This window comes from Martes martes (assembly GCF_963455335.1).
Source record: "Martes martes genome assembly, chromosome: 14".
Lineage (NCBI taxonomy): Eukaryota > Metazoa > Chordata > Mammalia > Carnivora > Mustelidae > Martes > Martes martes.
The window spans coordinates 962881-990186 of NC_137902.1; the positions used below are offsets into that span (position 1 = coordinate 962881).

At 67.7% G+C, this 27306-nt stretch overlaps 1 protein-coding gene across 4 annotated transcripts; it reads right to left on the reverse strand.

Moving 5' to 3' along the window:
• Window positions 1-1595: 1595 nt before the first annotated feature.
• On the reverse strand, window positions 1596-27306 carry PWWP2B (PWWP domain containing 2B; the record flags this gene model as incomplete). Of its 4 annotated transcripts, XR_013967901.1 has the most annotated exons (4): window positions 1665-2263; window positions 11285-11399; window positions 14778-16390; window positions 27114-27306. XR_013967901.1 is itself a non-coding variant. In XM_080822375.1 (3 exons), 2 exons carry the CDS (start codon window positions 27197-27199, stop codon window positions 14791-14793), a joined length of 1686 nt encoding a protein of 561 aa, XP_080678501.1. In that variant the 3' UTR covers window positions 1596-2263; window positions 14778-14790. The 4 variants fall into 4 exon arrangements, 3 of the variants coding, with proteins under 3 accessions (XP_080678501.1, XP_080678503.1, XP_080678502.1); XM_080822375.1 differs by lacking the exon at window positions 11285-11399 and having other exon boundaries at window positions 1596-2263; XM_080822377.1 differs by lacking the exons at window positions 11285-11399; window positions 27114-27306 and adding an exon at window positions 24655-24779 and having other exon boundaries at window positions 1596-2263.

Genomic DNA, 27306 nt, shown 5'->3' on the forward strand with positions numbered 1-27306 from the left:
GGTGCAGGGCACCTGGATGTCGCCAGGGACCAGCCCCCTCCCCAGCTCGGGGGGCCGGCGCCGGGTGTGGGTCCTTGCACCCCAGTCCCCGGGAAGAACAGCGATCATACGGACAGGCCCGCTGCGGGCTGCCGTGAAATCGAAGGGACAAGAGACCGTGATTAATTTGCTGCTTAGAGAAACAGCCTCAAAGACTGAAAGAAAAGGCTTTTAATGAGCAGCGCTGTCGGCCCCTGCACGCCCAGTGGCCAGTGCCCCCCCATGCCAACAACGCTCCTGGCTGGGGAGGGCTGGGGAGGGGGACTGAGGCTGGCTCTCATCCACTGCTTCGGCGGGGCCGCCTGGGGGGCCACGCAGGGCCGGCATTGAGCCAGCAGGCCGCTGGAGACCCCAGGCCACGGGCCGGACTGAGTGACGTCGGCCGTGGGGCACAGGGCAGATTGAGGGACCAGGAGTCCGGCCTGAGGGCTGTCTGGGGCCAGGCTGCAGCCTGTAGGGTCCCCGCCGGGAGGGGGCCAGGGGCCAGGGGCCAGGGGCCAGGGCCAGGGGCCTGGGACCGCTGGCCTGTGTCCTACAGGAGCCCTCGCAGGGCTCTGGGGTTCCGGGCCAGGGTGCCCGGGAGCAAACCCCCACATGCTGGTGGCCCGGGGGGCTGGCTGTGCCGCACTGACCTGCAGGCGCCAGGCCGGGAGCCGGGCCGGGAGCCGGGCCAGGCGGGGGTGTGGAAAACGCCCAGTCCTGGCTGCGTGAGGGCCTCCAGCTCAGGGACCCTGAGTCCCCAGCACGCCACCTGAGACACGTGTTTCTCCAAGGAGCCGTGCCGAGCTTTTCAAGGAAAAAAAAAAAAAAAAAAAGCCAGTGCCCCTGGCCCCCAACCCAGCCGTCACCTCCCACGGGCACCGCAGCCCTGGGCACCCAAGGTCGGGGCTCAGCCGGCGGGGAAGACCTTTGGGCAGCTGTGAGCACAGAGGGTCTGGGTTCGGCTGGACCCGTGGAGCGAGGGCAGGGAGGGGGCTTCTTGGCAGGGGCGGGCAAGGGGAAGATGGTACCGACTCTCCGTCCCCGAGGCACACACACCCCGCCGCAGCCTGCGGGACCCACGTGAGGGCTTCCCCCGGCGGGGGGCCCTGGGGTGAAGGCCCGGACAGAACAGCTCCTTCCGAGGGTCTCGTTCCGGGGGGGTTGCGGCTCTGCGCCCCCCACCTTGGAACAGTCAAGGCCGGAACCACAGGAGCCAGGAGGAAAGGTGCCCCCCGCCGGCACAGGCTCCCAGCCTGGCCTCGAGCCGGGCTGCTCGCGCAGCGGGGCCCTCAGTGCGCTCCGGTAAAGCCAGGGACAGGCCGGGCTGTCACAGTCCTCCCTGGGGTGCCCCTCGGCTGGAATAAGCCGGCCGGGAAGCCGGGAGACGGCAGGCGTCCCTGGAGGGACGGAGAACGAGGCTGCCCCCCCCCAGGGGAGCCGCAGGGAGCAGGCAGGGAAGGGGGTGCACCCCCAGCCCCCACCCCGGGCCACCTGCTCCTCAAAGCTGCCATGTCCCTCCGCAGGCGTCCTCCCCGACCCCGGGGACGCCCCCGGGAGGGCCCGGCGCAGCCTCTGTGCAGACCGTCCTTTATTCTCGCTCACGTTTCAACAAAGAGCAGAAGCCATTTTCTGTTTCTCTTTTTGGTCTTTAAAGTGACAGAAAGGAGAGAGGAGCCTGTTCGTACACACGCGGGGCCAGGCTGCTTTCCTGTGGGCGTCTGAGCGGTCCCCGAGCGGCAGCCGCCCCAGGCCCACAGCGCCGGCAGGGGTGGGGGAGGCACGGCGGCCCCCGAGGGCAGGTGCTGGGCGCCGGGCAGGACCCCGGCTTTGGGAGGGACGTAGGGGAGGCAGGCTGCCCGGTTCTCAAGGGCAGAGAGACCCTGCGCTGGGCCTGGCCCCGAGGCCTGACACTGGGGTGCCGCTCCCCACTCTGCCGGCAAGGCGGCAGCAGTGGGGCTGTCGCTGGGCTCCCGGACTTCACAGCCCCGAAGACCCGGAGTCTGACGAGGGGAACAAATACATCCGGCCGAGGAGCCTGTGCCCCAGGGATGCCGTCCTCCGCGCGGGACACGCCAGCTTCTCTCTGGGGAACCGCAGGCAGGCGGACCCCCTGGGCCAGGCATGTTTCCGCACGCAGCCGGCCGGAAGGCATGCGGGTCCCTCAGACGGAATGGGGGACGTGGAGGGCACCCCAAAGTCGGAAGTTCCAGAACAGCCCAGCTGTGCTCTCATCGTCCATGACCTTGAGGGAAGCAGAAAAGGAGAAAGGTCATCTCGGGGTCAAGTGCTAGGGGACAGGCCCCCGAGGGTCGCAGCACCGGGTCACAGCACCCACCGTGGGCCATGTGAGCCGTATTTCTCAGGCTCTGTGCCTCGCCAGGGATCCCCAAGTACCCGCAGCTCCCAGTGGCCCTCACCACCCCAGGATTCCCACCTCCCTGGTGCCCGCTGTGCCTCCTGGCTGGGCCCCCCAGCCCTGCACCCCATCTGAGTCCATCTCCCCTCCCAGGGGCCCTGAATTTCCCAGAAAAACGGGCAGGATCATTGACTAATTGAAAGTCCAGACCGCGGGGCTCCCTGTGCAGCACACAGGGGTACCGGGGGGCCTGTTCCAGCTCCGTCCTGCTGCTCGCGGCCTGGGAGGCTGGGGAAACCAATGGCTGTGCACACGGCCCTGGGGCTCACAGCTTCGAAGGACCCCAGCGTGCTACCATCAGGGTATGCGACTGACGTTGCCGGAGAGACAGCCCCTCCCAGTTTGGGGGAGCTCTCTAGGGTTGGGGGCAGACGGCGCCGCGATCGAAACATCACAGGAAAAGAAACGGCAGGAAAGCGCATCATTTCGGACCGCGGAGATGAATTCTCTCATCACACACCGTCTGTCACTAGGGGACTTTCCGGTCTGCAAGCACGAAACACCGACACAAACAAAACTCCAATGAGAAGAGCTTCCGCGCGGGCCTCTTGCTCATGCGCAAGCAGAGCCAGAGCCCTCGTCCGTTTTCGCGGAACAGACCCCGGAGACAGAGCTGCGCGGAGAAACCCTCGTGCCTTCCCCTGCTCTGCCGCGGCGCCGGGCTCCCCCACGCTGGCCCAGGGCAGCAGGGGTCAGGTCCCCTGGCCAGCCCTGTGCCCGCCGCATCTGCCCGGGGGGCCTTGCCTGGAGGGAGACAGGGGGTAGGAGCCAGGAGGTGACTGCGAGGAGCTGGAGCCCAAAGCAGCCCCAAGGACGAGGCCGGGTGGAGGGGACAAGGCTCTGACCTCCCCAGATGTCCCCGCGCAAGGCCGCTGGCTGCGGGACAGGGTGGACACGGTGGACGGTGCCCCCTGCAGTGTCACCGAGGCAGGGGAGCACTGCCCATCCTGGCCTGGGCCCACCTTCAGGTTCCTGGGGGCCCAGGAAAGACCCAGGGGGCAGAGAGCGGGGAGCAACCACCCCACCTGTGAGCGGCCTCGGGGAGCGGGGGAAGGAGGGACGGCCCGACCTCGTCCTCCTCCTCCTCCTCCTTCTCCATCCACAATGGCCAGGATTCCAAGGAGCAAACCAGGCCCCCTCGGCTGCAGCAAACCAGGCTCCCAGCCCCAGGGTTTCAGGGGGTGGGACCAGCAGGCCCCAGGCGGGAGGAGGGCCAGTGGGCAGAGAGAGGAGACAGGCGGCGTGAGGACAGTGATGACCACGGCCCCCATCATCTGGGGGGGCAGGGGGCGGCTTCCCCAGGTTATTACCGTTTTGACAATAACCCCAGAGGAAGCCGTCACCTCCAGCCCCCACCTTACAGACAAGGGGCTGAGGCTCAGAGGGGCTCCAGAGCTGCCCAAGGTCACTGGGCTAGCTTCGCGGCCAGGCTCAAACCCAAGCACCCCAGGGCAGCCAGAACAAAGCACCACAGACTGGGCAGCTCCAAACAGAGTCCCTCCCACTGCCCTTGAGGACAGACATCTGGGATCACCGAGGTGTCCCTGAGGCAGGCAGCCCCGTCTCTAGGAGACCTGAGAAGGGGGCCCCATGAGGCCCAGGCCTCCCTCGTCGTGCCCCACCCCAGCGTCGCTGGAGCACAGGCTGAGCACAAGCAGTGAGGGGCCCCCACGTGACAGGTGCCTCTGCTGGAAACAGCCCCCCCCCAAGGCCAGGCCTGACCACACGCCCTGCAGGGAAAGCTGCCTGCGTCCAGACTAGCTCTACAGTCCCCCGGCCTGTGAGGGACGAGGCCTGAGCAACACACACTCAGCGGGCGCAGCTTTCTGCCCTGCCCTGGCCTGTAGTCCCTTCCCTGGCCAGGCAGAGGCCCTGACTGGTCCCCGAGGAAGTGACCCCCAGAAGAATGTGACCCTCTGTCACCGGGTAGGGTCCACTGGGGGCAGCCCCGGGGAAGCTGGGTGAGAGTGACGGTCACTGTGCATGGACTGGACGGGGGCGCTGGATGGCCTCCCCCACCTCCCCGAGCCGCGCCCCACTCTGGCCCGACGCTGAGGACGGCGGACTCCGGCGACCAGAGCAGCAGTCCCTTCCTGGCAACTCTCCCCGCATCGCGCCGTTCCTGCTCCCACCAGCACGTTACCTCTCCCTGCAGGGGAGCAGCTGGGACCCCCCCAGACTGTTCCCGCTCCAGGAGGGGTCCAGCTGGTGTCGGGCAGCCCCAGCTCCGCGATCCATCCACAACCCCGGGGAGCGGAGCTCCGAGGAGAAGCGGTGAGGACGGATGAGGAGAGGCGTCGGGGTCGGGAGGTCCCGGCCGGTCCCGGGGGAGCTCCTGGGGGTCGAGGGGCGAGCGCCTCCAGAACGCCGCGGCCACCCCTTTCCACTGAGTGTTTCAGGGGCTCCCACCAAAGGCAAGCAGGCATCGTGCCACTCAGCTCCCAGAGGCCATTAAAACCGCCCACGCCCCTTTCCACGACCGATCTCTGGAGATGTCCGGCCCATCCATCAGTCGCCGTCCTCACTAGAAAAACGCACAGTCGACCCGAGGGGAGGCAGCCAGGGCACCCCGTCTCCCAGCCAGAGAAACACGGGATTCGAGTGACCCAAGGAGGCTGCTTGTCGCTGGGGGTGTGCCGGGGGTGGCCAGCGGCTCCTGGAAGCCGTCCCGCCTGGCGGGGCCTCCAGGAGAAGAGCAGGTGTTCCTGGAAATCTGGAGACGGCCGGGCAGGTCCCCCACTCCGCTGTCACTGGCCAGCCAGTAGCCCAACCCCTGCCCCCAGCATAAGCAGGGCCTCGGCCAACTCTCTTCTTTCCTCCCGCACCCGCTAGCCTGTCCCCTGCCCCAGAGCCCCCGAGCCCCCGCTGTCCCTCCAACCCCGCCCAACTCGGAAACAACGGGAAAGGTGAGGTCACTACACAGGCCCCGGCAGGCAGGGCGACCGCACCAGAGCAGCTGGTTCTTCCTGGGCAGGGACGCCCTATTGGCCGGCAGGCCGCCCCACCTGCTCTGGGGAGGACAGGCTGCCCTGGGGTCTCTGGGCAGGGCTCTGGCTCCTGCATCCACCACGCAAGTGCTCTGACCCCCTCCCCCCGTCTGCCCCTCATGGCCCCAGCGGACCGCACAGGAGCTGCGTCCCCCACAGGGCCCTGAGGCTACCACCACGGGCCCCACGGTGAAGGTCGGCTCGGGCCGTTCTGCCCGCCGGGCTGGGTCCTCAGGTGGGGCTCGCGGAGAAGACGGGAGTAACCGGGAGGGCTCTCCCATGGGGGCACAGGGCAGGAAGCATGGTGCCAGCCGGCCAGCGCCCAGGCCCCAGGACAATGACCAGACCTGCTGCTCTCCACGCTGAAGACCAGAATGAAGGCGGCCTGCGTCCCCGACCACAGCCTTCTGCCCCCAGCGGCGGGGGAGCCACAGCCACGCTAGAAGCGTGTACCCCCAGGCACCGCAGACAGAGCAAGACCGGGCATCGACCACGACCGCCATCCTTACGGCGTGTGTGCAGAGTCCCCAGGAGCCAGAGAGGCACCCAGCACATGTGACGCTGTCTCTCGTAAGTGTCTACCATACATCTTGGACCTGTGACCGCATGTCCAGCCCCAAGAGCTCCCAGCATGTGGCCTTCCACGAGCCACACACAGGAGCTCTGCCACTGGGCCTGGCCCTCCAGCGTGGCTCTTGGCCGAGCATGGCCACACCCTCAACTCTGCTGAGACCTTGGCCATGGCCCGAGCACCCCGCTCTACAGGACCAGGGCCTACATCCCCTGCCGGGTCCCCATGGTTCTTGTAGCCACATACACCCATGCCGTATCGCAGACCCTGGCCCAGGCAGGGGGGTCCCCAGGCCAGGAAGTGAGGCGCAGCCCTGTCTCCTCTCGGAGATTCGGAGACCGCGACAGGAGGCCTTCAGACTCAGGGCCAGTCACGCCCGGCGGAAGTGGACGATTCGCGGGAGTACCTGCTTCGGAAGGGCCAGGTGCTCTGGAATGGGGGGTTGGAAGGTTGTTGTTGAAGGTCAAGTTTCCCCAGGACATCCAGAAGGTTGACACGCAGCTCAAACCTTGTTTGCGTGCAGAGGCCCAGGTGCCCGGGAGCCTCCGGCTCAAGGTTCTCAGTCCAGAGATGCCGTAGGGAGAGGCTGACCTGCCTCCCTGCCCCGGACCCTCTTCCCAGGCTGCCTCCCCCCTCCAGCCATAGCTCGGAACATCTCCCTGGGTCCCCGTGCTGAGGGCGCGTGGACACGTCAGGCAACTGTCTCTCGTCTCCAAGGCCCAGAGGGGCCACCCAGCAGCCCTGACACGTGGGGTGCACAGTACAGGGCGCGGCCCAGGAGTGAACCAGTGCCCCCATCTGTGGTGCCATGGCCCCATCCCCCAGGGCCGTGGACCCCTGCTGCCAGGGTCTGAACTCAGAAGAATTGACTTACCTGATGGTGAGGCCCCACACAGAACAGGGTGTGGGGTGAGCGTGCCGAGGGGGCTTGTCAGGCACAGCTGTGCATGGGGAGTTCTGGGAGAGCCTTCCCAAGGAGGGGACACACAGCCATGACCTTGAGGGACAGGCGACGGCCAGCAAGTGTGGAGTGAGGCGGGCACTACAGCTTTGCGACCCGGGACCAGGAGCCAGGACCCAGGGAAAAACGGGGTTCTCAGGGTCCTTCCTGCCCTGGAGCCTGCAGCCCCAACACTGGGTCAGGTCGGAGTCTCAGGTTCCCCGAAGCCTGCAGGACGCAGGCACCTTCCTGCCTGGTGACCTGCTCCCACCCCAGCTCACAGCCTGCCTTGTCTCAGGAAAGCGTGGACAGCCCAGAGTCCGGAAGGATGCTGATAGGAGGCTACGGAGTGCCGGGGGGCTCTGCCGGGACAAGGACGGGGTCCCCGCACGTGGCCACTAGCACCTTCTCTGTGCGGGTCAGAGGGAAATTGAGGCGCGGGGCCTTGAATACCGTTCCCACCTCAGTGGGGAGAGGGGCCACACCTGAGTGTCTGCTTATGTCGCAGATGTGGGAGCACCAGCCAGCCCTGACCCGACACGCAGCCCCTGTGGGGTGCTCCAAATGGGCCTGGTCACATCGATTTGATGTGGGACCCTCAGAAATGTGCACGGAATTACGGAACACACACCAAGATGTAAGAAGACTGGAATGTAGAAGGGAAAAGTACCTTGACATCAATGACCCTGACTGTTTTGAGGTCCCAACAAGCAGAGAGAGGATCTGTCTGAATGACTTTGGAAGAGGCATCGGACAGAGCCCTCAGCCCGCAAGGGGCCGGACCCCAGAGACAAGAAGACCCACAGGAAAGCCCGCCGTGTCCTCACTAATCGCCCACAGGTGACACGAGCAGCAGTGCTGTTCTGACATGATGACGTGTGACATGTTGCACGGAGGTGGCTGACATCCTACGGGTCAAACACACAGCGTACGCTCACCTAATGTGCAACATGTGACACACACGGTAACGTCCACACAGTTGACCCTCGAATGGGGATGAGGGTGTGACCCTCCCCACGCTCGAAATTCCACGCATAACTTTGACGGCCCCCAAACGTAACCACCAACAGCCCGCCGTGGACCAGAGCAGCTGCGGCCACGGGGCACGTGTGCTGTGCGTTGTGCGTGCGACACGCTGTATCCTCACAAGTCAGCTAGACGAAAGGAAACGTTACTAAGAAAACCAGAAGGGAGAGAAAAATTTACTTTTATACACATTCACGGTACTGGCGTGTATTTCTTGAAAAAACCCGTGTGCAAGTGGACCCGCGCAGATCAAACCCATGTTGTTCAGAGGTCAACTGTGATTACGTGAGTTTCACGAAGAACCAAGATTTCCAGCACAAGAGGGAAGAAACGCAAATGTAAAAGTTACAGAAGTAAAAATTCTGAATGAGAAGAATCAGTCACACAGTCACGATCTCTGTTCTCAAGAGATTCCCAGATCCGCTGCCAGCAAAGCCTACACGTGGCCCGGAAACAGCGGGGGGGCTTGGGCCCCGCAGGGGAGACCCGACCCCAGGTCCAGGCGGGAAATGCCCACCGCGAGCTGGAATCCCGTCGGGCACAGAGCACGGCCCCTGCAGAGACGGCACGGGAGCCGCGGAGCTCCCTGCCAGGGACGGGACCACGCCAGCACGGGACACGGAGGTGCCTGCGCGGATGGAAGGGAGTCACGCGCTTGCGGGACACGCCCACGCCCACGACTTTGCTCACGGGTCCCTCTGGCGAGCGCTGGGCACGGCTCGGACACGGGTCCTGCCTCCGTCCTGCAGGATGGCACGTAAGTTACCGGGCGGCCAGAGTGTCCCCACAGGCTGGCTGAGGAACGGACAGGGCCGCGGCGGGAAGGAGGGGGCCACCTGCAGGGTCCCTCCGCGGGGTGCAGTGTGGGTCCTTCCCCGAGTGCCCTGGGGCTCTGGGCTCAGATCTGGACCCGGGGCTGGGGGGTGCCGCAGAGTGGGGTGGGCCAGGGCAAGTATATGGAGGTGTGGGGGCACGGAAGCAACGAAAACCAGGGCAAAACGGGCTCTTCTGCCAGACTGGGCACCTCACCATGGGAGGGGCAGCACCTGCCTGGGCACCCCCTGCCCCCCTTCGCCATGCCCAGAGAAGTCCCCCGGCCCCACCCCACCCCTGGCCACCCCGGGCCACCCCTGGCGCCTGGAGGAGCCGCTGCCAAGCGCCCCGTGAGTTTCCGGGCACCGCGCTGCCATCGCTCCCGCCCCGCCAGCCTGTCCCCCGCCGGGCCGCCCGGCCCTCCCAGCCCTCCCAGGCACTCAGGGCCCTGCCCAGAGGAGACGGCAGGGATGGCACTGGTGGCCGGGAGGTGGGACCGGGCCTGAGCTCCCACAGCAGTCTCGGGATTACAGGCCTTTGTTTCCTCCAGGAACAAAATAATTACAAGCTTCCCCGAGGTTTCCTGAAAGCGGACCGGGGTCAGCAGAGCAACCAGCTTTGGAAGCGAAAGTACCTTTCCCTTTACGGTTGGGAAAGGGAAAAGCCAGTTTGGGGCGTGCCGCTCGAGGACCCCGTGCCAAAAGGGAGAAAAGGGAGAACCCACAAGGAACGCGGGACACCTCGGCCCCAGCCCCGGCAGGCCAGGCAGCTCCGCCAGCGGGGCTCAGGCTGGCTCTCCTGGCCGGGGCTCCGGGTCCTGGGAGAAATGAGCTCCGTGGAGCGGGAAGGGCACAGCGGCCCAAGGTGCTGCCAGGACCTATTGCCCATGGCACCGCCTCCCGGCAGGGCGGCACATCCCTCTGCAGCACGTCCCTCCATCACTGCACACAGCCAGCGGGCTCCAGCCCACCGCCCGCGGACCCCGCCCTGAGGCTGGCTGGCCCGTCGAAGCAGCAGCAGGCGGGCCGGTGCAGGGTGGACACCCGGGTCCCAACCCGTCTGCTGACCAGACGGGAGGAGACAGAGGGTGAGCGGCGCCCCACCCCTGGGGCCGGGGGACCATCCCTTTGCCAGAGACGGGCTGCAGGTGTGAGTGTGCTGGGACGCTGGGATGAGGCCACGCTGGGTCGCCCACGTGGTCATCCTGGGGTCCCTGCAGGACATTGAGGAGGAGGAGATGCTGTGTGACCACAGAAGCAGAGGCTGGGGCGATGCTGTCACAAGCCCAGGGACTTGGGAGTCCCCGGGAGCTAGACGGGGACTCCCCTGGAGCCTCCGGAGGGAGCACAGCCCCACTACCACCTTGTCTGGGGTCGGGCCTCCAGAACTGTGAGGATAAACTCCTGTTCTCTCCAGCGGCTACCGTGTGGCCATTTGGGACAGCAGCCCCAGGAGGCTAACACAGGGGTGAGGCTGAGCCCGAGGACGCTCAGTGACGCTCAGTGAGGCACGAAGTCTAGTCCCGGAGTGGCCCGCCGGCACCACGAAGGGGACAGACATGTCACCCCAAAAAGCACCTGCCCCCCAAAACCCTAGCCCAAGAGGCCGGGAGGGCCCAAGGTGCCATCCTGACCCCACCCCGGGCAGGTGCCACAGCTCCGTCCCAGGCCGCGGGAGAGCCCCGCCAACAGCTGCCTGCCACGAGGCTCTGCCCAGGAAGGGCCCCAGGCCCCAAGGGCCGCACAGACAGGGCCGTTGGCGCTCCCAGGACACTGAGCCCCTTGGGGCGCACCCCCGGTGACCACAGGAACGGCTCCGCCACTGCCCACCCTTTGCTGCACAAGGCCCCCTCCTGGCCATGTGCACCCACTGCCCCCTCGAGTTCTTGGCCCACACGCCTTTCTGCCCGGTCCCCATCTCTGGGCCCCCCTGGGACTCACGTCTTGGCCACCTCTCTCGGCCTCTCTCCACAGCCTCCCTTGTTCTAGTGGCCCTTCTGTGGGGCCTCGATCTTTCCTCGGATCCCTGACCCCAGCCCTCCTCCGAGCCCTGGGCCTGGAGTCTCCTCCCAGCCAGGACTCAGGTGCTCAGACACCAGCCACCGGGGACCCCCTGGTCCGCAGTGGTCCCTCCGTTCCGGGAGCTGACACCTAGCACCGCCGGCTCAGCTGTTCTGGGCCTCAGACCCCGGCTCCTCACCGGGTCCCTTGCCGGCCATCGGGTGCCCATCCCGGCCTCAGCTTCTGTCCTCCGGCTGTCCCTCACCTCCTGACTCCACCTAGGGTCTTCTCAGCCCGAATAAGGCCATTCACCCCTCTGCCTAACCTGCCCCATGGTGCTCTTTGCTTTAGGACAAGGCTGCCGTTGGGGCCTCGGCATCTCCACACCCGGCTGCCTCCCCCATCCCCACCCTGGAACGTGCAGGCTTCCTCCGGCCACAGGTCTTGGGCACAGGCCCTCCTTCTGTCTAAGACACTCACCCGCAGCCTATTAGCTCATGATTAGCTCACCGTTCGCGCTCAGCCATATGTCACCTCTTCCAGGAAGCCTTCCCGGATCCCCAGTCCAGGTCAGCTTCCTCGCCAGATGCTCGCTGGGGGGCCCTCGTCCCTTCTCAGCACGTTCCTGTGTGTGATTATGCACAAATTTGGGGGCTGTGATTCACAGGGTGAGGCCCGCAGCGGTGCTGTGCCCCCTCCGTCCCCCATCTAGTGGAGCTCTCAGCCCACAGGGGGCGGGCCGCCAGCCTCAGGAGTCGCCATCACCTTTCAGGTTGGGGGGCTGGCCCCACGGTCTCGGCTGTCTCTGCCCTGCCTATAGGACGAGGTCCTCAGACCAGGCCTCTGACCAGCCGAGCCCCTCAAGTTGGGGGAGGGGTCCCGCCCCCTCCAGCCCGGAGGAGGAGCCCGTCCCCACCCCAGAAATGTAGCCTGGGACCCTCCCACCTTCCCTCCCTGTGAGGGGCACAGGAGGAGCCTCTGTGAAAACAACCCCCACTGAGCCAGAAAGGAGTCTGGCCACCACCAACAGGTCACTCCCAGGCCCCCAGGTCCCCCTCACTCAGCACCCAACCTGTCCCTTCCCAGACAAAGGAAACGAGGCTCAGAGGCGCCGGGCTGCCGGAGCGAGAACAGACCGCGACCGGCCAGGCCAGCCCTGTGTCTGTCCCCAGAGGTCAGGGCCTTCCTCAGGAGAAGGTCTATGTCCCCCCAGGGTGGACCGGTGCTCGGGGGCAGTCCCTGCTGAGAGCCACTGTGCCCTGTCACCAGAGCCCAGCCAGGCTCCCGGCCGGCCTCTCACCAGTGCCCTGGCCACCAAGTCCTGGGCCAGCTTGGCACGTCTCCAGAAAGTCCTTGTGGACACCCCGGTCAGCTGAGCCTCCAGCCCCCCTGCAAGGTGGGACAGAGGAATCTCTCGGGACCTGGTGCCGGGCATGATGTCCCTGGGAGGGCCCTAGGCCCACGGGGTCTGCTGGGATCCCCCCGACGGACACCGGAGGACGCTGCAGATACCCCCTCGCCGAGGAGCTCCGGGCACGTGTCCTCTGCTGCTTGCGACGCCCGTTGGGCTGGACGCAGCCTCAAGTCCAAGCCTCCCCAGCCGGCCTCCCTGCCCGAGCTCCAGGCCCACGCAGCCCTCCTCCCGGGGGGGAGCCCAGGGGCCAGCGGCCACGAAACGCCCCTCAGCATCGCATACAAGGTCTGCGGGGCGGCCTCCCGCACTGGACCCCCCCGTCCCCGCCGAAGGCAGGTCCCAGCTTCCCTTTCAAGGAGCAGGCCGGAGGGCCTGGCCCCAGACAGTGTCGTGGACCCTCGAAAGCAAACCTGTCACCAGGTTTGGTGAGACCCCAATCATCAATGCCCGCGGATTAAACACCCTGGCGTGGCCCTCGGCACAGTCTCCCACCCCCGAGACACGCAAGTAAAAAGCCAATCAGGCAAAACCACTTTGTGCTTTGGAGCTAAACAGATTCAGCCTCCTACGCTCTCTGAGCTCCATGCCCTGCTGGGGACGCCTGGGAGCAGCCGACGTGGCTGGAGAAAGAGACGGATGCGCAGGGACAGAGACAGAAACAGAGGGAGAGGGAGACAGAGAAAGCCAGAGGAGGAGGGCGGCAGGGAGGGAGGCAGGCAGGGGGCAAGCCAGGAGGCAGTGGAGGAGAGGCCAGTCTGTGGGCACAGCCCTGCAGCCGGGAAACCTGTCTGGCCAGATGCTTCCCTCCGCTTGCCAGTAAACACAGCCAGCCCTGAACACACTGGGCTACATTCTCCAGGGGTGGGTGGGGGCTCCCTGCCCTCCAGGCCACACTGGGGCCCTGGGGGGGGGGCTCACTGTCCCTAGGAAGCGCCGACTGTGACCAGGGACCTGAAGGTCAGTCTTGGGGACTGACTGCTCACCTCGCCGACTGGGACCCACAGCTCCCAGGAAAGGGGTAAGCGGGAGAGGTGCCCAGGCTCCACGCTGACCCCAGACCAAGGCAAAAGCAGGACGGGTCTGGTGGGCAGTGAGGCTGGTGAGGCAGGACTCCACAGAGGGTCCCCAGCCCCCCAGGTCGTGCCTGGAGAAGGAAGACGCATCTGACCTTTCTCTGGACCCGTCCCCCCATGTGAGGTGCCCACCCCACAGTGTGCCCGACTTCAGACCCTCGCTGGCACGATGCAAACAGGTGGCTGCCATGCCCGTGTCCCAGCATGGGGACCCAGAGCTCCCAGGGGCTGTGCCTGGTTCCGGAGAGGGCAGGTTTGCGTCTGGACCCTGGAGAGTCATTCGGGGCAGTGACCGCCCCGGACCCAGGCAGCAGGCTGGGGGAGGGGCGGGAACAGAGCTTTCAGAGTCCCGGCCACGGCCGTGATCCCACCGAGGTGCAGGATCACCTGCCTCATCGCCGTTGCTTCCTCAATCCCGGGCCCCCCGTCCGCGTGACACAGCAGCGAGGGGTCCCACCAGGTGCCCCACAAAGGCCTCCCAGCCACACATCCGCCAGTCCCGCTGAGGCCTGAGGGCTTGAGCTGGGGACTGCAGAGCGAGACGGGGGAGGGGCAGGGGGACCAGACGGGGCAAGGTCAGCTGAAGCTCACAGAAATCGAGGCAGAGGCCCCGCTGCGGACGACGACCCCTGCTCTGGGCCTCTGCCCCGCCTCTGTTTCCGTGGGCGTTAGAGGACACGGAGTCAGCAAGATGGCAGTGGCCTGACCTCCACGGGGGATCCCCACCACACACCCTCTGGTCCAGCCCAGGCCACCTACACAGCACCTACCTCCTGCCATGGCGAGGCCAGGGGCCTGCGGGACACCCCCCACAGCACAGGCCCCAGAGCGGGTGGCACGGCACTTCCCCATCTCGGGGCCCAGGGGACGCTCACGGCAGGCCACACCTGCCCGCCGCCGCTTCCTGACACCCCCACGTGGTGACCACAGACAGGCTGCCTGGCCTGGTGATGGCCCCAAGGAGGACCCTCCTAAGGCCTGTGGCCGAAGATCCTGCAAAAGTCCTCCTGGAGGGGGTCGGAGGGCACGACCCTGGCCCAGGAGCAGAGCCCAGAGCCTCCTTGGGGAGCCCAGAGCGCCCAGCCGCCCCAGCCCGGGGGCCAGGTGTCTGCCGACGGAGCAGCGCCCACACGGGCCGGCGGGGTCGGGGGCCCCCACAGGAGTGGCGTCCTGGGGCCCGCGGCTAGGACCTTCCTTCTCCTGAGTCAGGACCCAGCTGAGACCAGGAGGGAGAGGGGCCACGGTTCCAGCGTGTCCTCTCGGAGCGAGGGCCGGCGAGGAAGCCCCCCACCCCCCCGCACCCCTCCGTCTAGACTGCCGTCTACAACCCGCTCCTTTCTCCGGGGGCGGACACGAGGGCAAGCGGATCTTTGAGGCCGCACACACCAGGCCGTTCTGAGCCCAGGCTCGGACCCTGCTGCTTCGGAAGCCTCCCTCCTGTGCCCCGCGAGTCTGAGTGACACTGACCTCTGGCAGGACTTCTGTCGCCAGAGGGCATAGCCCGGCGCACACTCACCTGGTCGCCTGACCTAGGTCTCAAACTGGGTCAAGAGCTCCCTTATTTCCGGGGCCACGTGCTGCGCGGCGTTGGCGGCCTCCGTGATGGCCTTCCGGTACATTCCCTTCTTCTTACGGTTAAATCGCAGTTTGAAAAACTCCGAGAACGGGGAGAGTTTCGAAGTCGACAAGAACGATGTCGTTGGGGAACCAAACCACGAGACTTTGGCTTCTTGCCAGGAGGGCTCCCCGTCCTCCTTCTGGCTAAGACTGAGGTCAAGCACACGCGCTGGCCACCAGGGGAATCCGTGAATCTTACCCCACACGATGTCCCCCACGGCCACCGTCCTTCCGTCCTCGGTAACGCACTTGGAGACGCTCTGTGTGTGCAGCCTGACCGTGAGCGGAGGGACCGTCTGCCTCGCGTCCTTGGACGAGGACCGCACAGATGCGCCGTCGCCCGACAAGAGGTCACACGTGTCTGGCAACGTGACTTCCGAGCTGGACGATTTGGACTCGTCCAGACTGTCGCTGCTCCACACTGACTCGCCGGCGCACCCTGGCCCCCTCCCGGGGCAGGTGGCGAGGAGAGCCAGGCCCTCTCGCCCGCGCCGAGCCTGGGCGCACGGCTTGAAGTCCTCGTCCTCGCCAGAGCTTCCGGAAGAAGAGTCCACGGGCCCACGACCGGCAGAGCCGTGGCCGAGGAGAGCGGGGGAGCTGGCCCGGGGGCCTCGCCCGTGGCCATTGAGCGCCTCCACCAGCTCGGCCCTGTACACGGGCTCCCGCTCCCCAGCCCCCCGGGGCCGGGGCTTCAAGCGGATCTTGGGGGGTGGCAGGCCGGTGCCAGGGGGCCCGGGACGCGTCAGCTTTAGCTTGGGGACGGAGGCGGGGGTCCCAGCAGGGTCCTGGCCACCCCCGTGCGGGCCCTGGGAGGGGCAGAAGGGCTCCAGGGACCCGTGCACGCGGGAGGGGATCTCCACCACCTCGCCCGTGCCCTGCGGCGTGCTGTAGGAGATCTTGATGGCCGGGCTCCGGGGCACACGGGCCTCGTCCCCTTCCCTCTTCCCTCTCTTGCTCCTCCTCGTGGCGGTGGCCGCGCTGTCCCCTCCGCCATCAGGGTCTGCGAGCTTGCGGGGCTCTGGGTCGGGGCCTGGGCCGGGGCCGCTGCCCGCCCTGCGGCGCGGCTGCGGGGCGGCCGGAGGGCCGGGGCCGGCCTCGGGGGGGCTCAGGGTGCTCTTGCACTTCTCGCAGAGCACTTGGCGCGGCCGCAGGCGAATGGGGCTCAGGGCCAGCCGGCCGGGCTCACGGTTCCGGGACAGGCGCCGGCGGGTCCTCTTGATGGCCCGGGGCGGCGGCTGCGGTACCCACTGCCGGTAGGTGCTTCTCAGCCAGAGTGGGGGAGGGAAGGGGGCGCCCTCAAAGTACGGCGGGAACGGTGGCACGAAAGGCGGGGGTGGCTTGGGGCCCGTGGTCTCGGGGGCTTGGTCCCCGCAGGGCGCTGGCGGAGGGCCCGTCCCCAGCTGCATCGCCTCTCCGTCTTGCTCCGGGGGGGCTGGGCCGTTGCAGCCGTTGACAGGGGGGTCCTCGGGCTGTGGCAGCGGAGCCGACAGGGGCAGGCCAAAGAGGCCGGACCTGGGAGTGGGGAGACAGAAGGGGACAGTCAGGACCGTGAGGACACCGCTGCACCCAGGCCCCAGCCCCACGGGCCCCGTGTGGGGCATCCTAGGAGAAGGCCCGTCTTCTAAGAGGTCGGGGGGCCAACATGGAGGCCACCTCTCGGGCTCATCGGGCACTGACATCCACACCTCGGCTCCTGCGGGCTTGCCGCTGGAGGCCTCCCAGGACCCGGCGTAGGCACGTGGGTCCTGGAAGGCTGAGAACAGGGTCTGGGGAATCTGGGGTGCTGACATGGCCTGACCGGACCCCGGGGCCCGGGCCTTGTGCACACACTTCTTTCCTCCCTGAGAGAAGACCCCAAGCAGGCTCCCTATGGGCCCAGGTGGCTGCCATGGGGCGGTGTGTGTGTGTGTGTGTGTGTGTGTGTGTGTGTGTGTGTGTGTGTGTGTCTGGGGTTGGAGGCTGCAATGGTGGCCACGGAGAGAGGACAGGAGTCAGAGACCCGGGTGCTGGAGAGGGCTCGCTCCCTCCTAAATGCTGAGTTGGTCCCAGCAGTCTCCACTGCCCACAGGTGACGGGGGCACCCACTCCACCCCTGCCCAGCACAACCTCAGAGGACCACCCTTCCCGCCTGGCACCCCCAGGCCCTTCCCTCAGGACCTCCAGCTCCAGGAGGGGAGTAGACCAAGCAGCACCGACAAGACCACGTGATCCACGGGAAGGGGAAGAGAGAGGGCAGGAGACCCGCGTCCCTCCCATGAAGACCCACAGCCAAGGCCAAGGGCAGGGCAGCTGCCCCAGGGCTCCCCAGCCGGGACCTGCCCGGCGAGAGGCCTGCTCTCGCCCCCCGGGAAGTGCTGGACCACGCAGTGTCTCCCGTGCAGACCGCTGGGCACCTGGGGGGCGGAGTCGTTGTTGAAAGTCCGTGGGCAGAGCCCCTCCCAGAGCAGAGGGCCAGCCCGGAGGCCTTGCGCTGGGAGTGTCGCAGCATCTAATTCCCCAGCGACCCATGCTGCCACAGGAAAACATCCAAATAGTGAGAAAACAGCCCAAACGGCAGCGAGTGAGCACGCGTGACTTTCCCACAAATGTGATGTCGTCGGTGAGATCGCTTCAGCCAAAAGCTGTTATGTTTGGAGCACGAAAGCAGACGTCCGCCAGGCCGCGGGAAACGAGGCTCAGAACACGGCTTGGGCCCTCACTCGGCGCTGGATCTGACCAGGTGGGAACGACGGAGGGACGCTGCCGTGGTTCCGTCTCTAGACGGTTTCCCATCCGCTGCTCTCCAGGAGAACAAGCCAGGAGGGGCCGACCGTCCACGCCATCACGGCCCCTGCACGGTCCCCAAGCGCCAGGGCTCGAAGCCCGGAGGCCCCGCCTCCTCACGGTCCTCACAGCCACGGGGTCGGCGCACTCACAAATGTGGGGGCATGTGGCGTGCGAATGCCGCCCCGTTGTTGTTTAATTCAAGCTCACAGCAAAAGCCCAGAGCCGCACCTTCCTCTTTCCCATCAGGTTCCCATTTACTTGTGACCGTACCCCGAATCTAAACTCTTCGTGGGGGGGGCAAGGGGTTCACGTCTTCTCTTCGTGACCAGAGAGTCCGGCAAGCACAGGTCCATGGCCACCTGGCCCCGGGCAGCCTACTTCTGCCCTTCGTGCGGCCAGAGGTGCCCTGTGACCTGTAGCCACGAGGGAGGGAGAATCGGGGAAGCGGCAGGGCCATGGGGGGGGGGACGCCCCAGCTCCCGCCGTCCCCTCCCCACCCTCCTCTGGGCACATGGCTCTTCACCTGCCCTGTGGCCTGGGACGACCAGGTGGTCCCACGGGGACCTGGTGTCCATGCTGCGTCCCAGGTGACCTCGGCAGCAGCAGGGTCCTCTCCCTCCGCGTGTGCCGGCCGCGTGTGCCGGCCGCGTGTGCACACGGCTTCCCGCACCTCAGCTGCCACGGGGAAGCCAGCACTGTGGGGTTTCCACACCGGGCTGGCCTCAGACTCTTGGGGACCAGGGGTGGGAAAGGGGGCCCCAGGGTCATGCCTTCACCTGGCACTGGGTGCGCAGACCCCACGGCCCAGCCGCCACCACGGGTTTCCTAAGTCAGGATTTACCCTTGGCCATGTTCGGATCACCCTGGCGGCCACCCCCCAACTCCCCACTGCACCCCGTCCCACCCCACCCCGGCGGCTGGGACAGACGCCGCACAGACGCCAGGCCCGGAACTGCTGCCGTGTGGCCCACGAAGGAGAGTCTGCCGGAGTCCGGCTGTGGGAGCTAAGCCCCCGCCCAAAGCTGCCCCCACCCCACCCGCGGAGGTGACAGGCACGTGTGTACGCAAACCTCAGCCCGAGTCCCCGGCCCCAGAACGGTGGCTGGACTCCGCACCCAAACAGCAGCGGCTCTTCCGCCGGGTGCCCAAAAGCAGCTAAGAATTCTGAGCGCCAAACTCCGGCGCTCACACCAAGGCACAGGCGCGCACACACACACACACACGCAGACGTCCACTCCCCGAGCTCCTGGGCCAGCGGCTCACTACCCCTTGCCGTTAGGGTGTCAGGATCCCCTCCCCGTAACCCACGGCCCCCTAGGAAGGGCTTCCAAGGGGAGAGGGGAGGGCGGCCGCGGTGCCCTGCCACTCACACCCGTCCCTTCGTCTGCGTCCCCACGGACCCCCAGGCTTCTTTGCTGTCACCCTGCTCAGAACCAGCCCATAACCACGCGTGAGACTCCCCTGCCCCCAGCCCAAGCCTGTGCGGGTGCAGACCCCCTCCTGCCAGGCTGGGGTCCAGGGCAGCCCAGGAGCAAAACCCCTGGGCAGCCCCTTTCCCATCACCCCCCACCCAAACCAACTTATCGTCCCCCCAGGACCCTCCTCTGTAGGAGCTAGCCCACCCTGGGGGCTCTGCCGTCCTCTCCCCCTACAGGTAGGCTGGGGCAGGAGGGAGGTGGTAGGGGCAGGGGGGCAGGGTGTGGAAAGTCACCTTATCCCTGAAGGCCCCAAAGCTGGGGTCCGGGAGGTTTTTGCCCCCCGTTTATGGCACACACACACACCTCAGGGAGTCCCTGAATGTTTAGGACAGAGATCCAGGCCCTGACCTGAGCCAGAGCGCTAAGGCATGGCCCCTGGGCACAGGCCAGGTCAGGCAGTGACCCCTCCCTGCCCTAGCAGGTCAAACTGGGTGCCAGGTTTGGCTTCACAGAGGACTGGAGAGCAGGCGAGTCCCTGCCCTTATATGCAGAGCCCCTCAGCCTGTGGGGGGCTCCTGCCTTGGGTTAGGGTGCGGGAGGCGGGGGAGGGCTTCTGGAGGTCAGCTACGGGCGCTGTGGGACGGCACCCCTGCCGAGGACTGAGGGGCAGGCCCCGTGACTCCCGCACTGCACAAAGCCACACTTCCTTCCCAGAGTAGCCTGGCCCAGGCCACGCCCACAGAGCCGGTGTGTAAACAGCAGCCCGGGAAGGGCTCCCTCCCCACGCTGCCCGTGGAACCCTACACAGCGCCCGGAGACAGACAGACACACACGCACACACGCACACATGGCATGGCCATTCCCTATTTACGGACAGACGGGGGCAGAGGGAAGCCAGGGGACCCCGTGGGCCCCGAGACCATCGGGATCTGAGCTCACGTCAGGCACACAGACAGCACAAGCCACTCTTTCTGCGGGGGGATCTCAGCACCCAGCCCCGTGGGGTGACCTCCACTGGATTCCGGAGCACCAGGCGTGGCAGCACCCGGCGGTTCGCCCGCAGGGCCAAACCCCTCAGTGAGGCCAGGCTGTGTGGACATGGGCTGGTGCCAGGGGAAAGAGGCCCAGTCAGCCTGGCAGCGGCCCACAGGTGACACCGCAGGGCCTTGGCCGGAGCGGGCCAGAGAGACAGCCTGCCAGGCCCCCCACGGTCCCGTCCTCCACCATGCTGAGGGTCGCCCCAGCCCCCACTGGCTCCCTGCCCAAGGACAGAGAGGTGTGGGGGAGGGGCCCCAGGGGCCGGGGGGCCAGGTTGGCCAAGGTCTCTGTGCAGGAAACTGGGGGACCCTGAAACAAAGCTCAGCACGCGTCCTTGGGAGCTGGAGGAGGGGCAGACAGCCTCAGTTCCTAGGAAAGCCTGGGGACACCCAGAGCTCAGCAGACGCTAGCGAACAGGGGTCCCATGCAAAAGCAGAGTGGCTCTTCCCCGGAGGGCCGGCACTTGGCTGAGACTAAAGCATGGCCATTCGCAGGGACACAGGGCAGAGAAGCAGCCCGGCCCGCAGTCCTTGGCAGGAGACCCGAGGCCCGCCTCAGCTCACCCGCCCCCCTGCCGAGGTTTCACCCACGCAACCAGCTCAGCAAAGCCCCAGAGCAGCCCAGGCCTGAGCTGGCCTGCGGCCAGGAGGAGCCGGCCCGGCCGCCCGCCAGAGCTCCCGGCCTCCCCTGCGGCCTCCCTGCTCTGCAGACTCGGGACCCAAGTGGCTGTGGAACCCGACAGCCGCCTCTGACTCCGGCGGGCTCCACGTTTGCCCTGGACTTCCCTTCCTCATCCTCCCGTGGGGAGAGGCTACCCTGGTGTCCAGTGACGAGGTGAAGAAACGTGGCTTCCGCACCAGAAACACCCCGGGGGGCCGTCCCAGGTGCCTGCAGGGGCAGCTGGGCCGGGAGCCTGCGGCCTCGGGCAGGCCTGAGTCCGGACGGCGAGACCCACCCTGCGGCCAGGCTCCCTGCGTCCCCCATGTCGGTTTAGCAAATGTACCTCCGTCTCTCTCCCCCGTGCAGCCCCGACGGACGGCAGCAGCGGGCTCGGGGGGGAATGGAAGGGCAGCCTCGCAGGGCCTCCAGGTCCCCCTCTGCTCAGGGAGTTGGGGAAAACGGGTTAGCTGGGGAAGTCACGGCCTGGACACCAGCACGGCCCCTCGTCTAGGTAGAGCCAGCATCTCTGGGGCAAGCTAGGGCCCAGGCTAGCACATCTGCCCCCTCCCCCCGACCTGCGTCCTGGACTCAAAAGGTTCGCCCCCAGCAGCAGCTGCCTTCGTCCCTTCTCTGCCCTCCGGTGGCTCCCCCGGTCCACAGCCCCTCATCACCTTCCTACTGGCCAGGTCCCCTGTGTGGCGGCTGCCTGCCTGCTGCAGATCGGGCCGCCCTCTGCCATCCCGGGCACCTTGCTCTCCGTGCCCCTGGCTCCCTGAGGACAGGGAAGCTATGCGCAATGTCCGTCCACATCTGTCCAGTGACCCATCCCAGGACCGGCCACCGGTGGGAGTGTGCCCAGGATGGAATGAGGGCGCTGTGCTACCCAGGGACCGGGCTGCTGGGACTCTTGACTGGCTGCCCACAGACACTGGAGTCCCAGCCACGCGGGGTGGGGTGTGGGTCACAGAGGCCCAGGAGCCCCGCACGCTAATAGCACCTTAGGTGACTCACAGCGAGGCACTTCTGACAAACACCAGCCCCCACATGAAGGCTGGGGCCTCGGGGCTGGCCAGGCCTGCTGGGCGGCTCGTCCTCACTCCTGCTGTCCAGGCAACCTTCCCTCACCACTCTGGGCCTCTGCCTCGGCCACGGCCACCTCCCCTGGGGAGGGTTCTCCACCGGAGGTGCTCCCCCAAACCACCCACAAAATGATGCCTACACCCACCTTGCCTGGAAGTCGGAGCCTGTGGGGTCCAGGCAGGCCTGGGTCACCTGTACCCTTACTGCCCCAGAATCACGGCCTGTGGGGAGCCTGGAGGGACCGTGCCGAGCGGGATGCCCGGCACTCAGCCCGGGTGCCCAGTGGGGAGTCGGCGAGTGCGGGGGGATGCACGAGGGTGGGCACCAAGCCATGGGGGGTCTTCCTTCAGGTCACAAAGCAGCTCGGCCGCAGGATTGAGCCTCGGGTGGGAGGAGACCGGCCCCCGGCACGGCAGCTCCACACACTTGCCGACACCTCGGGGGCCTCCGGGAGCTCTTCTCCTCTGTGAACACTTGGGGAGGAGAACCCACCTCCCAGGGTGCCAAGGGAGGGGAAGCCACGTCCCGAAGGCCCATGAGTCACCCTGCTTGCTGGGCCCCGCTCCAGGACAGAGAACGGGACCTGCACGAAGGGCCCCTCCCTTGGGACCGCTCTGTCCCTGCCGGGGACACTGGCAATGATTTACCGCCCTACGGGGCTCCCCGTTCCCCAGGTCTGCACACCAGCTCTGGAGGCCGCTGATAAACGAGTTCCCGGCACGTGCCTGGCCGCGCACCGTGGGGACACCGACAGCTGCGGCCGGGCCGCCCTGAACACACTCGGCCCAACCCCACTGCATCGGGACCCGCAGGCTCCCAGCCACAGCCCCCAGCTGCCCGGCCCAGCTGCGCAGCACCCACACCTGGGATGGGGTCCCCACCGAGGGACTGGCCTGCCACTGTCACAGATGGGGGGGAGGCACTGAGGAGAAACTGGCCTTGGGAGGGCGAGGACCCTGCAGCTCGAGGCCCCCACCTCCCAGCACAGCCAGGCCAGGCCGCAAGCTGCCGAAGGACCCTGCTGGATGAACGCGCTGGAAACAAGCCTCGAGCTCTAACGCTGTGGGCCGAGAACAGAAGCCAGGGGGAAGCCAGGGTGCTGAGTAAGGGGGAGACGAGGGCAGCCAGGGGCAGTGTGGGGACCGAGCTGTGGTGGGCTGGGGGGGCCAGGGCCACAGCGGGAGGCAGCAGGGAGCAGAATGGCACCCGGCAAGGCCCGGGTTCTGTGGGTGGCTCCTGGTACCGCTGAGCGTGGCCATGGCAGGGCTGACGCCCATGAGTCTACGGCTGCCTGTTCCCATGCTGGGGATCCCAGCCTAGTAGGCTTCCTTCCACCAGGGGAGCGCTGGTCTCCCAACCCGGTTGGCCCCAGCCTGGGCAGGGAGTGGCAGCCGGAGGCAGATGGAAAGAGAGGCCAGCCTGCCTCCTCCACACACAGTCCCCCCCACAAGTCAGAGGGGCCCACAGCCTTCCTTTCCTGAGTTGGGGAGCCCAGAAAACGGAGTGGGTCCTCTGGTGCAGCTGCCCCTCTCCGAGGAGAAGGAAAGGCCCAGCCGGGCACAGCCCCGCACAGACCCAGTGGTGGGAACAGGCCCAGGCTGGCCGTCCTGCCTGAGGAGGGGAGAGGTGGCCGTCAGTGGCAGCAGACCTTGGCCACCACAGGGCACAGGCTGAGCAGCTTTCAGGTGGCTCTGCTGCAGCCTCCCACTCGCACCCCTTGGGCCCTCAAGCACTCTCGGTAGCAGCCCGGGTCGAGCGGGCCACAGTCACCCAGGGAGGCCATATGTTAAATCACATGACTTTGGCATAAACGGCTTCTGGCACAACTAACGAAGAGATCATGCCGGCAGGGTAACCGGTGGAGAGTGATGGTCTTCCTGCCACCGCCACGCAACTGCAACAAAATCTGGGCCTGACCGAGGGAAAAAGTTGGGCCTCTGCAAGGGGACCCATTTATTCTCCGCAGCCTGGAGATAGGGCCCAGCAGGAGCGCCAAGACATTAGTGTCTGATTAATGCCTAATCATTTATCTGTGCGACAGCTCACTACCATGTGACACTGTATCCAGGAGACTCTTCCTGCGGCTGAGTCCCTGCGGCGGGCGCACAGGTGCGAACCGGGTGGTGCGCCCCCAGGCCTGCGGGGGACCCCCTTCGGCCCCAGGAAGCTGGGCTCCCGCCGCCGCCCCCTGCCCAGCACCCCCGCCTGCGTGTTTTCACTCCTCCACGGCCAGGGGCTCCCCCCAACACTGTTTTCTAATCGCACCGCTGGACACAACTGCTCGCCGCAACCCAGAGCCCCGAGTGCCTCCCAGGAGCCCCGGGGCCGGGGGCGGGGCACTGGGCAGGGCACCCCCGCTCGGGAGGGGTGGCAGGGCAGGTCCGGCGCGCATCTGCGCCCACCCCCCCGCCGCCCCCCAGCCGATGACAATTCTGAAAACAGCCGGATTCAACAGTGCGTCTGAACAAAGAAAAGTGCGTTAATTATGGCAGACGTGCGGAGTTCGGCGGCCGGCGGCACGCGGCGGCGGCGCGGGGACACGGGCTGCGCGCCCCGCGCCGGGCCCCCCTCGGCGCCCACCGCCGCTTCCGCCCGCGAGTCGCGGCGACTTTGAGAGCCACTTTGGCCCCCCGAGTGGCGGCCGCGCTCGCGCGCCCCGGGGCCCCGCGCTCGGGAAACCGAAAGCGGGCGCCGGCGCCGCGCCGCCCCCGCCCTGGAGCCGGTCCGGGCCCTGGGCCCCGCCGGCGGGGCGGGGGCGGCGGCGTCCCGGGAGACTCGGGGCGCCCCGGGGCCCGCGCCCCCGCCCCCGCTCACTTTTTCGTGCAGTCCAGCAGGATCCCGGCGAAGCTGCGCCCGCCGCAGCTCACGGTGACCAGCAGCGCGCCGTTGACGACCTGCTCCACCCGTACCGGCAGCCGGCAGCCGGCCCGCGGCTCCATGCTCCCGCCGCGTCCCGGCCCGCGCGCCCCCGCCCCCGCCCCGCCGCCGCCGCCGGGTCAGCCCGCGCGTGACGCCGCCCGCCGGCCGCCTGACGTCACAAAGCTCCGCTCGGGGCGGCCACCGCGAGCGGGCCGGGGCGGCGGGAGGGGCGCGCGGGGCACCCCCGCCCGCGGACGCGGGCCGCAGCCGGGCGCCTCGGAGGCGGCGCGGAAGCGCACTGCGGACCCCCGGGACGGGGCTGGGCTGCGCCCTCCCCGGGGCCCCGCGGCCGCGAGCGCCCGCCCAGAGGACGTGCGGGCCGGAGCTCGGGACCCCGCTTCGGGGCCAGCCCCCACCCCCCACTCCCGGCCCTGCCCGGCCCTCCGCCCCCCGCGGCCCCGCGCCCCCCGCCTCGGGTCAGGCGCCGGGTGGCCACCCGGCACGGCGGGGAGGAAGTCCCGGCGACGCCAGCAGGAAGCCGGTCGGGCCGGGCCGAGGAGACGCGGGCGCCGAGGGGACACGGGCGGGCGCCCTGCGGAGGGGGCACCTGGCGACCCTCGCGTGCTCCGCGCCGCCCCTGGTGCCCGGAGGGCGCGTGCCTGGCTCGGGGCTGCCTGTGCGCCTGAGGGCGACCCGCGACGGCGTTGCGGAGGGGGATCCGTCCGCAGGTCTCCGTCGCGCGCCCCCGGGTCGCTGGGGAAACAGCGGTTCTCTGCGACCCCGCCGCGCCCAGAGAGGCAGGGGCCCCACGGGGCGTTCCCAGCGGAAAGGACCGTCTTTCCCGGGCGAGAACGCGGCTCCCCAAGCGCGCAGCTAGCCGGCTGGGGGAATGGGAGGTGCAGGCGCCCAGCGGACGTGGTCCCCACCCGAGACCCCTCCCCGGCCCTGTGCTCCCGCGCGCCTCCAGCCGGGCAGAACTCGACCGTGCGGAGCCTCTGCGCATCCCGCACCTGGCTCGGGACCCCGTAACTGGCAGAGCCCCCAGGGCGGGCCTGTTGCGGTGACCCCGCCCGGGCCCAACCCCGCCCGGCCAGACCAGCAGGTCCCCTGAGCAGGGCTCGCTGCGCCTGGCTGGGCACGGGAGATGGGCGGGTGGTTGGGTTGTCCTGACGACCCGGACGCCGCCAGGCCCCGCCCCCCCACCCCCCGCCTCCCCTCTCCCTCCCGGAGCCCGTGCACCGCCCCGCCCCGCTCGGACCTGCGCCGCGGTCGCCACCCCTGGCGCCGCCGGGGACTGTCGGGGCTGCAGTGGCGCCGCTCCTCCTCGCCCTCCAGCGGCGGCCTCCCGGCGCGGGGAGCAGGCAGAGGGGAGCCCGGGCGGAGTCAGGCAGCCGCCGGGAGCTCGCCGCGCCTCACCGCCCCCGCTTGGACCGGGCTAAGGATCCAGGCCCAAGGAGCCCTAGGGGAGGCCTAGGGTCCAGGGAGCACCTGTTCCCTGTATGGCTGGGGGTTCCAGCAGACCCCAACCCTCCTTTGGAGAGTGAGAGACTTCACGGGGAGGCTTCCCGGACCTCAACATGACCACCTGCTCAGCGTCAACAGGGACACCCCTGTCACTGTGGGGGCCCCCACAGGGAGCCTCTGCACCCACAGGCCTGTGCGGCCTCCCCACTCCAGAGCTGGGCAGGGCTGACTTGGGGGCAGAAATGCCAGGCCACCCCTGCTGGCACCGGGAGGGGGACTAGCCAGAGGCTGCATACCTGCTCCACACAGGTGCCAAGCGTGCCCCAAATGCCTTCTGGGCCCTGGGGACGCCAGCGGAGACCAGCTTGCTGGGGTTTGAGTCAGCTCCGGGACTGCTGGGACATTCCAGGTGTGACCATGTCCCCGTGTGCCCAGGGGGCTCCGTGGGGACAGGAGGGAGGCCTCTGGAAGAGGTGCCCCGAGGGGGTACCTGAGTGAGCAGGTGGCCACCCAGGAGAAGGGGCCCCACGGGGCAACCGGGGCAGAGGTGCCGGGCGCTGGGGTGCACAGAAGGGCACCTTCTGAAGGGCAGGCCGTATTGTGGGGAGGTGGGGTCTTCTGGGGTCACTCCCAGGCACTGGTAGGAGGAGCAGTCTGGGCTGGAGCCTGCTGGGACAGAGGGCGGGGAGGGCGTGCGGACCCACGCTGCACAGCCGAGTCAGGGAGCACAGGTGAGAAAGGGGGCCTCGGCCCTGTCTTCTCCCAGCCTCGCCCCCCTGGGCTGTGTGCTCCGTACTTTCTAAGTGGAGTCGGAAGCCACTTACGGAAACCCATTCTGCACAAGGCAGAACAAAGGGCTCTGCAGGCAGGACTTTGATTTGGAATTTAAAGGGTGACAGTTTGGGGGTCCCGCCCCCCACAGACCATCCCTCCCAGCCCAGCCAACTCACCTGCTCCCGACCACAGAGCCTCTGATGAAGACAGATTTCCTTCGGAGGGGGTGAATCAGCTCTGCGGGCCTGCGTGCCGACCCCATGTGCGGATTCCTTCCAGACCCAGGGCTCTCCCCTCTAAGTGTCCCCTTCAAAGACACATGCAGGTTCTAGACAGGCCGGTCCCAGGCAGCAGGCACTGAGGGCGGCT